This window comes from Lepisma saccharinum, chromosome 10 (genome assembly GCF_977018435.1).
Source record: "Lepisma saccharinum chromosome 10, izLepSacc3.1, whole genome shotgun sequence".
NCBI lineage: Eukaryota > Metazoa > Arthropoda > Insecta > Zygentoma > Lepismatidae > Lepisma > Lepisma saccharinum.
In genome coordinates, this window is record NC_139238.1 from 22,415,943 (window position 1) to 22,427,342 (window position 11,400).

Genomic DNA, 11,400 nt, shown 5'->3' on the forward strand with positions numbered 1-11,400 from the left:
TTTCTCTCTTCGGAATATTATTGCACACTGTTAATACAGCAACGTCCAAAAAATTATTACCTCAACAATTGTCTTCTTACCTCATGAAATTAACCCTGAATGGCTTCACATTCTTCTCACAAGCTCCAAACCTGCTGCCTCGTCTCACCACGGAGGGCGCTTTCAAACAAAAGTCGCAGAGTTGCCATAACATTAACGTTGCGCGAGATACGAAGGGATGAGCATTTAACCCCGATGGGCATATTCCCCCGAGTGACTCTATCGATAGTCTTTGTGGGTGTTTATGGAATGGAATAAAGGACGATAATTTTTTACGCATTGTATGCATTATAGACAATTAATAGGGTTAATTCTGACATATTAATAAAAATGTGTGGTTTACTTTCTAAATTACGATGTGTTCTGGCAACATTCAACATTGGTCGTGTCAGAGGAACAGGGACAGGTGTGTCCGACATCTGGCTATGTTAATCAATCAGTACCCAGATGAAATAAAAAGGCTGAAATTTATCGTAAAAAAAAAACAACCTACCTATCTTTATCCATAAATAGAAAACAACCCGGTTGCTCCTATAGGTAAACCCTATGGACCTATAATTAAACTTGTCACAATACTTGCTTTTAACGTTTACATTTTGAAAAAAGTCATAAACGTGCAGCTATTTTGGTGTTTTCTTTCAACATTTTCGCACCTAAACGATGAACATTTTCTGACGCAGTTCATACAAATCACAAGTGTCATATTTATATCTCATTTTCTAAATTCTGACTGTACATATCGTTGTTATTTGTCATAATCATTATTATTATTATACCTAATATTTCTAGTATCTTCCCAACTCTATATCATCCGTTTGGAGATGACAGTGTTTTAACAAATGTTTTTAGCTTCTTGAGAAGAGGATCTTACACCTTCTATCAGGAATTTTATCTTTATCTTTCTAACGTGTTGCGTTCGTCCTGTGCAGGTCCCTATACAACCCTGCAGTTTTAACATTTCACAAAAGGCTCTTTACACCCCTTTTATAACTTTAAGATAAGGGTTGTAGATAAGAGGATGCTTTCCTCGTATACTTTGAAGGGTGCAAAATAGGCGTATGTGCCGACGCACAAAAATTTTAAAACGTTCATTCATTCGTAGCTATATGTGGAGCAATTTATCTCTCCTTTGCATAATTCCTTATTTAGATATTGTTAGCCATAAATAAATAAAAGTTCAACAATACATGTCGCGTTTACTGAGAGCAGCCGTTACTTGGTGAAGAGAAGTTCTTTGTACCTTCCGACCTGAGAAGTTCTTGTAAACCGAAATGGCGTTTCCGAGAGTGCGTGTACGCAAAACTGCAAGCCTAAAATGGTACTTGATACTGGTTTACATATTGTGCATGACGTGCGCTGGCATCCTGCTGTATTACTCGAAGTTCATTCAAATGTATCTGGACACTTACAGGAGCACGCTGTCCTGGGGTATCGAGTACGTCATTTCGGTGATGCTGTTCGCGACTGTGATCATCTGCGTGGTACTCAACGGTATCACAGTTCGATCCCTGGCGAGGAGGGAGAACAACAACTTCAATCCCGAGACCAAATTCGTCCACGTGGTTTCCCCCTTGCTGGCAGGGGTGCTGATCGTGTGCTTCGCCCTCATATGCATACGCCATTCGAATAACGTGACCAAGAGCATCGAGGGTGGTATCCGCGAGGCGATGAAATCGTACAGGAACGACGGGACGCTAAAGAAGCAGATGGACCTATTGCAAATCGACTTCCAATGTTGCGGCGTGGATTCGTACAAGGACTGGTTCCATGAGCCCTGGTACCGTGAGGCCAACGAAACCGTTAAGCAATCAAATGCGCATGCGCCGTCCTCCACTTCCAATGCTTCAGTTGCCAACGACTCGGTCACACCGCGAAGCATTGTCGCCGACGGTGTTCCGTTCAGTTGCTGCAAGATCGACGAGCTGAGGCCCTGCGTCCATTACGGATTGGCGAAAGTGTCGGAAGTTTACAGCTTCGACCCTGGGAAGGACCTAACCGTGAACGTGGAAGGGTGTCTGGTGCCCGTGGCGAAAAGCGTCCAGAGGAATTTCCGTTGCATTGCCCTTCTCCTGCTGGTCGCTGCCCTGTTGGAGTTTACGCTTGCTGCTCTGGCAAGGCTGCTGCAAACCTCCCAGGTTTCGGCGCGCGAGGGAAAAGACCAAGATGGTTATCTGACGTCCTGGATATTCGGTTCCAAACCATAACTGTTATAATCAAATCAATCCATAAAAATTTATCTTTCAAACTGTGCAATGAAAAGAGACAAATTAACTAATTTGTGCACGTTATCTAACTTGTCACGAAGTAAAACAAAATTCCTTAAAAAAGCAAGAGAATCCATGATTATTTAAGTATCAAAATCCACAAATCAAACTTCTTGTATTTTTTCTGTCAGTTGGAATCAGCTACCAGAAAACACTAGCGAGCTCCGTTGTTGCTCTCAACCGAATATTGATTATTATTTCTCTGCGGAGGTGTAAAGAGTGACATTTTATTATAAAGAATTGTGGCATAAGTGGACTATTATATACACAGACGGTTCAAAATCCAATTATGGAGTTGGTTGTGCATTTTATATCCCGTCGTACAATGTAATTAAAAAATTTACATTACCACAAGATACGTCAATATTTTCGGCTGAGTGTTATGCCATATATCAAGCGCTCCTCTACGTGTTAGAACTAAGAATTAACCACTCTCTAATCCTCACTGATGCATTGAGCGTCTTGCAGGCTTTGTCGAGAACAGGCAGTGTTGCTTACAAGTTAACAACATTTGAATACTTGATTTTATGCACGATGAAGCATCTTCGACAAAAAGGACAGAAAATGGTTTTCACTTACATCCGTACGCATAGTAATCAAAATAAATATCATGACATAGTAGGTGCAAATGTAAAAATAGCGAGAACCCAGGATTATGTAACACCTTTTCGACTACCTTATACAGATCTCTTACCCAGAGTAAAATATAAGTTACAAAAATAGTGGGAGGAGTGGTGCAAAATAGAGCTAGAACTTACCACATCCTATAAGTGGAATGCTCAAGTCAGAAATCATAGACCTTGGTACCAAAACATGAATTTACCTCGGGCAGTGATTCTTTTTATATTAAGAATGCGAACAGCTCATGTATTAGTAAATTAACATTTGGCTCGTTTAAAGATTGTGCCATCAACTTTCTTCCATTGCGGAGAGGCTAATAAAACACTTAATCATTTATTTTTTGAATGTCCCTTAAGACAACAATACCGAGACTCTCTCTATAAAAACTTACAACATTCACAGGTACCATTTCCGATATCCTTATCTACACTAATATCTGAACCTTGCACTGCAGTTATTTGGATTCTTTATAGTTTCGCTAGAAAACGTAGGTTTACTATTTAAACAAACATGATGATTCACATTATAATTTAAATTAATAACCTCAAAAACTGTTATACTATAAGAACAGGAAGACTTAGTGTTTCGAAGAAAGTGAATGATATTCAACAACAGTTTGGAACATAGATATTAACAATAGAACCTGAACTTGGCAACTTTGGCTAAAAAACTGCGAACGCGGTGTGAGCCATAAAATAAAGAAGAAGAAGAAGTGACATTTTCAGAAAGCACTCAAATGTTAACCTCTCATCCACGTGGACTGCAATTTATAGGCTAACGAGGTTCTGGCGCTGGACTGACAGCCAGTGTAATCACAATCTCGGGCATTTGTGGAGGTGGTGTCATGAGTACTAAGCTACGATCGCCTTAACCCCCTCTCCACGCAACCATTTCTTAGAGTCTGGGTGAACTTAACAGCCGCTCCATGCAGTAACATTGATGGAAAATTTCCCACCTGAAATTACTCACATTGGGAATCGAATGTGGGTCTCCCGTATGGCAGTCAGATGTCCTTACTTACTGGGCCAGGACTGCTCAAAATTGATTTATTTTATTTATAAATAGCGACGGTGTCATTATTTGTTGTGTGGTTAAAAATTGATTGATTGAGTTGATGTTTTAAGGTCCCCTTCATGCACAGTAAGGCTAATCGGGACTGGACCTACAGTTTAAAGTGGGATCCGAACCACCATATGCCTCCACCGGGAATAGAACCCGTTTGGTTAAAAAGAACAGAAGCATATGTACTGCATTGTTTTTATATTTTATTTATATGTATAGACTGTCTAACTTTCGGCACCTGAATTTTTGCTTTTAAATCTCATTTTGATTTTTTGGCTTTGGAGACTAATGTTATTCATTACTTACGAAGTGACGAATTGAACATTTTGATTTGGAAATATATTTTCCATCGCTGGATTGAAGTGTGAACGGGAAATACATAAAAGAACGTAGGTCTCTTTGCAAGTAAATCTTTCTTCTTTCGGCGAAATAGATCAATACACACTAATAATAATAACTTGAAAAGCATCAAATGTGTATAAAAAATTCGTAATGAATTATTAGAATTTTCACACTCAAATTTATGTTTCACTCATTCATTTTTGCAAATTGGCTCGCTAGTCTTGCATTTTGCAACTTATATCTCGGTCTACAGAAAAATTAATGAACCTTTTGCGAAAGTTGATTAATATAGTACAGTTCCTCAGTTTTAAGAATTCTAAAAATCAGAGGTTTATGTGAGAGGAGGTCACACAACATAAACTTTATGACTAAAATTTCCTCCTAACTTTTAAGGATGTTTCTTGAACGATGTGTGTAAAAGTTAATAACAAATGGAATAAATATGCACTCTGATATGCAGGTAATCATCAACTGACTGCATGACAATATTATCCGGTCGGCGATTATCTGAATAAATTGTCTGACATATAACTAAATACATACAGGATGAATATGCAGTACAGTCATGGAAAAAAGTTCTTCCCCATAAGGCTTTAATAGGAGCAAGTAATGCAGGAGGGTAGGCAACACATATTGCACCCTTCGATGATCGGGTGATTTTGCCTGTCTTATCACCGAGAAATGTGTTCCACGCGAAGGTTAACATGACAGGAAAGCAAAGAGGGTCACGTGACTATTGGTTACGTGGAGTGTTGTGCTTCTCCACGTCCCCAGTTCTTGATCCACATTGCAGAAAAAGTAGAGCTGCATGCAATATATGAAAATAGGTTGTTTTCAACTAAACGCTTAATTATGATTTTCCCAATTGTAAATCTATCAGACGTGTCTCCCGATTTAGTCGGGACAGTCTTTTACTTTGAATTCCTGTTTGTCATAGGCGTAACTTGACGGGAGCAGAAAGGGCATTTGTAACCCCCCCCAAAAAAATCAGGTTTCTTAAAGCTGCTAAAACAGGAATTAAATACTATGATTTGACGCGTCCAAAAAAAGTATTATATTGAAAGATTTTTCCCAAATACGTAGATAGAAATTTAATACTTTGAAAGTGTCTCAGATTTGTTTATTGTCACAACTTAGTGCGGCACAGGTCTACTACAAAAGTGGAATTTCGTAACAGAAATATGAACCCACTCCTTTTATTTCGTAGCCGATTTCATCTTGAAACTGAAATTAAGAATATTAGTTAATAATGTCATTGGTAAACAATAAAAAAAAATTGTTAGACCCAATTCTTTAATACCTTATCATAATCTTTATCGCAAGTTGAAATTTTGTTGTAAGTCCACTGTATGCAAAAAAAAAAAAGGTAAAGTTCTCACCTGTGCTTGGCGCTACGCCATGAAGGCGTATAGGGGGTGTGGGGGTAACGCCCCACACTTTCTTGATTCGTTCGTGAGTGGGGGTGATGTGATCAGCATCACGCCGCCCCACACTTTCTTGATTCGTTCGTGAGTGGGGGTGATGTGATCAGCATCACGCCCCTGACCGCCTTTACCACCAGGGTTTCCCCCAGGTACCCATGTCATTCGACGCTGGGTGGGCGCTGGGGCCGCTTCCAACGTTAGAAAAGTTCCCGGGCTTGAACCGGCCGGGAATCGAACCCGGGACCTATAGCATGGTAGACAGACGCGTTACCGACTGAGTCACCGGCACAGATAGACTAATCTGAACTGCATACAGTTTAAAGTGGGATCCGAACCACTATGTGCGATCACCTGGTATCGTACCCCAGACCCCTTGATTACAAGGCCTTACCACTACGCCATCAGTGAGGCGCACACAATCTTTGTATTTTGACCTTTTTAAACCTATATGTATCATATAAGAGGTTGTTTAAAGTTGCTATGCCTCTATGGATTATATTTAGCCAGTATTCGAGCACATAGCGTCAGGTTTCATAGAATATAAGCTTCTCTTCCATGTTTATGGTTTCCTGTCTGCAGTAGAAAGACTGGCAGGTTCCCATAGCTTTTCTTTCAATAGTCTTCCAATGGTTGCATATCATATCACTCAAATTTGATTCATTCGTTTCGAACACAATCCCCGATGGCGCAGTGGGATCGTGGGCGCCTTGTAATTAAGGGATCCCGGGTTCGATACTCGGTGGAGGAACATAGTGGTTCGGATCCCCCTTTAAATTATAGGTCCATTCACGATTAGCCTAACAGGACATAAAGTGGACTTAAGACACCAAATCAAGCAACTAACACAATCCCGTTATTGTCCAGATTATCGAATCCAGAACCTTCGTCGCGAATAACATAAGCAGGAAGACAACGTGAAATAACCGAACAGAAACAGAACCCAAAACCTACATCGGATAGATTGGATTAAGTCGACGATACAGCACGGGTTCTGAAATGAAAAATAATACGAAAGTTGAAGGACCTCTATACGCACCCACTTTTCCTCCACTCAATGGGGAAGATATCCTTCTAGCTGAGAAGCCTTTACGTAGGAGTGCCCTGAGGGAACTTCAAGGCCACGACGATAAAGTGCAATGACGGGACCAAAACATACGGCAGATAGCTGTGTTCCTCCTTATTTCGTACGCCATTGATAACTGGAACACGTGACCTCGTCTTTGGTAGAGCAGAAGCCTGCTTGCTTGCCACCACCCTTTAGTTCAGTGACCTTCGCCCGTAGTCAGCAAGAGTGAATGACTCACCAGATACTTGTCTGTGAGGCTACACAAGAATAGATATTTCGTTAGTGGCTGTAAGTATTGTTTCATCTGCAGTTATATCAGTTACCATTTCAATAGTTTCCTTCCTAATGGTTACTTTAGTGATAAACATGTAAATTAGTTCTCGAGAGTGAACGTCTTATCTATTTGAACGGGGGATTTTTATAGAGCCTGCATGTATTATTTTTTCCTGAAACAAGAAGAAATTCGAAGACGCAAAAAGAGTTGTATAAGAGTAGTTAACAAAAGGAAAAAAGAAGAAGAAATCGAAAATGTAAATGCTGAAATAAATTATGGTAGAGATCGAGTGAATAACATTTTGTCATGGGGCCTCCTCGATGGCGTAGTGATAACGTCGTCGCCTTGTAATCAGTGGATCCCGGGTTTGATACACGGTGGATGCACATAGTAGTTAGTATCCCACTTTAAACTGAAGGTCGAGTCCAGATTAGCATATCTGTGCACCAAACCAAAACTAAGAAAGAAATTGTCACAGTGTAAGAAAATTTCATGTTCAACCAGATACGAAACAAAAGGGAATAATATATTGCAGGTTGGAGTTCACATCTGTAGCATCTAACCAGCATAATTATGAATCGCAACATATCGTATCAGATCCATTTTTATTATACATGTATGATAATATAAGAGAAGTAGAGGAAAGAGAAAACCAAGCGAAACACGGACGCCTTCTCCAGAATTTCAAATCTCGTTACATAAGGTTCTGGGTTGGAGTCCCGAACAGGCATGACTTTCTTGTTCTTGCCCTTTTATCTGCTTCATTTCATCATAATTCATCGTTATGGTTTACCTGCAGGGGAAGAATACTGGCAATAATTGCCAATACAAAGTCAATGACAAACAGAACAACTCGATTACGGAGGTGCCAAGAAGAAACGAGACTTGACAGTTTCTCCGTCTCTCGGTTTGTCGAATTGAAAATTGCTCTCCCGTTCTCGGTCTCGATTAGTTAAATATAGAAATCGAAAATGTATGTGAATGAATATACATGTATTTTATATATTCCGGTTTTGTAGGATATTTCGTGAGAGATGAAATAAGTACTCTTCCATCGTATTTATTTTTATAATTTTTATTCCCTGTTCGATGATCGGAAAACAACACTATCTCTACCGATTTAATTCTATACGGTACCGAATTCCCACTTTATTACTGCATCTTAAGTCATTTTACAGCATCTCAATTGTTTTCCGATTCGAAAACATTTGGAATGTTGTTTTGTGCAGTTGATTGTGCATTGTTTCTTTGTTTGGATTGTTTAATTAACGTCGCATTAATTAGTTTTAGACCAATCGTGACAGGGGGAAGCAAGAGCACAAAGAAAGCAAAAAAGACAAGGAAGAGACCACGGCTTTCTTTAAAGATAGCATCCCGTGAATACAACTCAAGTGACTGCAGAATATTATGAATAAAATTTATTTCGCTTTTTCCTTTTATTTCTGTTTCAGTTATTTTACTTCGCTTTTCTTCTACCACTCGCGTTACTCGTGTCGGTGAGGAAGAATTATAAACTCGTGAAATGGACGATGGTACAAAAAAATATATGCCTCTCCCACGGTTAGAAACTGTCAGTACAAAATATTGTCTTATTTTTAAAATTTACGGGCAAATATGGTTTGTCACGTAGCAATTTTCGCTTATCTCTTTCTCAAGGGGTTCCATTGCCTCTCTGATGTCGTAGTGGTAACGTCTTCGCCATGTAATGAAAGGCTTCCGAATTCAATACCAAATAGAGAGGCATTTGGTTCGGATCCCATTTAATCTGTAGGTCCAGTGCATGAACTGGACTTAAACAATTAACGTGTGGCATGTGGTCTGTGATGAGAACCATCATTTCAGCGAACCTCTTGACAATGACTCTAATATCACTTGAAAGAACAGTATTTCTTTACGAGTAGGTCTTGTCAAGAAACCAGTTCCTGAAATTTTCTTCTGGAGGCATCGTAGCACCCAGCTGTTTGTTGTGGCTGGGGCACGAGTCATGTGACTCATGCTATCAAAGCTCAATCCTTCCCGAGAACTCAGAATCACCAGGCAAACTTAAGCGAATATTTTGTTATTTGGGTTGCATAAACAACAGGCTTTAAGACGTTACGAAATTCTACGTCCCGTGGCCCAGGTATTTTTTTCTAAGACTGTACACAAGCTGTAATAAATGTAAAAATAGTTAATTCACTCTTCTGCTGGATCGACTAGAAAAGTGTCCACGAGGATATAATAATAAGAAACTTGAAATAAATTGGTTTATATTTATTGGTTTATATTCCTTGAATGCTGAATAAAACTTGAACATTTCCCCCTTCCCCCAAATTTCTGGCAACTGCTATGAAGGGAAGGGGGGAACTGGTAGATGAAAAAAAAAACAATGTTCTTGGGTCAGTTTGTCTTTTGGCCACAACCTGGCAGTACTGAATTGTCCAGAGAAATACATGGAATGTAGCAGACAACTCACCGTCACTTCTCGTGACGTTCGGTTTAGCAACAGCGCGCTCGTTCTACAATCGTACGGCAGAATGCTCAACTCTTCGCAGATGGCGTTGCGTATAACCATCTTCCAGCCTTATTGTAGTAACAGTGCAATAGTCGCAGTAGGTTAAATAGATTCTTTAAAATTATTTACAGCTACCAAACAGCGGAGAAAAGCCATAAAACAAAAAGAGCTGGGCAATTGCATTGGGGAAATTTGAATCTTGTTACAGTGGCTCCTTTTAGAGGTGTTTCTTTGACGGCAGTTCTTGTCATTTATGTCAGCTCTACTCAGGCGGTGCAAAGGTACTCTTTAAGATACAGCAGCCTATCATATTTCGAGGAAAAAGACTTTCAAATGCTAATTGAATGCGTGAGATGAATTTTATTTGACCTTGCCTCTAGAAAAATCCTGGAAGAGCCCTAGAAAAAGGCAGAGAGAGAGAGAGAGAGAGAGAGAAAAGGAACATAAATTTCTCAAACGATTGGCGCAGAAAACCAGAAGGTCGAGACTGCAGCAAAATGAAGAGCTATGGAGGGCCGAGGAAACGGAACTTGCGGGGGGACGGGGGCGTAGCCATTCCAAATGAAGGCGGTTCAAATTAGTTTTTAGAGGCTATGAAAACGAGTGACGATTTCGCATATCGAGGGACGGTGTTATTCCTCATTATATCAAGAGTCGGTTTGTGCTTTTTGATGATGATAAGGATGCGTTATATTGAGGTCGATTTTCATGAAATAAAATGTTTCGTCATAATTGTCTGCGCTGTGTGCTATGAAATGATGGTTTTAAAGGGTTTATTGCCACAGGTTCTGAGTAGGAGGAATTCACAACATAAAGACCGAAACGGCAAAAGCCAAGTGAGCAGCGTCAGGTCAGTGTGAGTGTGTGTTCCATTGTCATTAACCCCTTTCGCTCGTGGGCCTTTCATTATTCTTAAGGAAACGATTCATGCTCATCCTGTACATTTAGTTTCTTTAAACAAAATATTTCTACCATATTTTGATGGGTTAATTTATTTCATGGGTCAACATTTAGAGGAAAAGGTCTAAATATTGGCCCCCTTTTTATTTTGTCAATTTCGGAGGAAAAAAATTAATATACCAAGCACCTGCCTTTAAAATGCATATCTATGAAATATATACTTAAATGTAAAGCATGCTAAAGTATAGAAGGTCTCCCTTGTTTAAAAAAAAGCAATTTCCAAAAAATGGTAAAATGATGTATTTCAAAATTGTGGTCTAAATATGGGCTACTAGTGGCAATATCACAAAAAACAGTCATTTATCGCTAAAACATTATAAAATTCATATTTATGAATAATCTGTTGTTTTGAAAATCACGCGGAATAGCAAAAATCGAAATTAAGAAAAACTACAAACATTTGTTGAAAATGTGATCTGAACATTAGATCTCATGTCATAGCCCATATTTAGACCATCACGCTATTTTTCTTCTTCAATTTATATTCGCTCTCTGCGGTACATATTTTACAAACAAATCATGGCATTATAAAAGCTCACATTTGTTTTATTTACCGCTAATATCAAAACCTATACAAAGCAGATGAGAATTCAGAAAACGCTGAGTTAAAACATACCTGCAAAAGTTTTTGGAGGTCACAATTCTATAACAGCGTCCAAGGCCAAAACTAACCAGCACATTCTCTTGCAAATTGGCGCCGCAACCTTTGTCCTTGACAGATAACCAGTTCCCATAGCCTCTGCCAGGTGCAACAGTTCTTTAATTTAAAGACATTTTACAATTATATTTTGTTATTTAGTTGTGAGCATAATCTGAAAAGAATGAAGAAAATTCTGTTGTGCTACTCTTTTCAA

At 39.2% G+C, this 11,400-nt stretch overlaps 1 protein-coding gene across 1 annotated transcript; it reads left to right on the forward strand.

The window, feature by feature from the left end:
* Window positions 1–1,385: 1,385 nt before the first annotated feature.
* On the forward strand, window positions 1,386–2,243 carry LOC145994024 (peripherin-2-like). Its single transcript, XM_083130106.1, has one exon. The coding sequence runs from the start codon at window positions 1,386–1,388 to the stop codon at window positions 2,241–2,243; it is 858 nt and encodes a 285-aa protein (XP_082986232.1).
* Window positions 2,244–11,400: the final 9,157 nt, after the last annotated feature.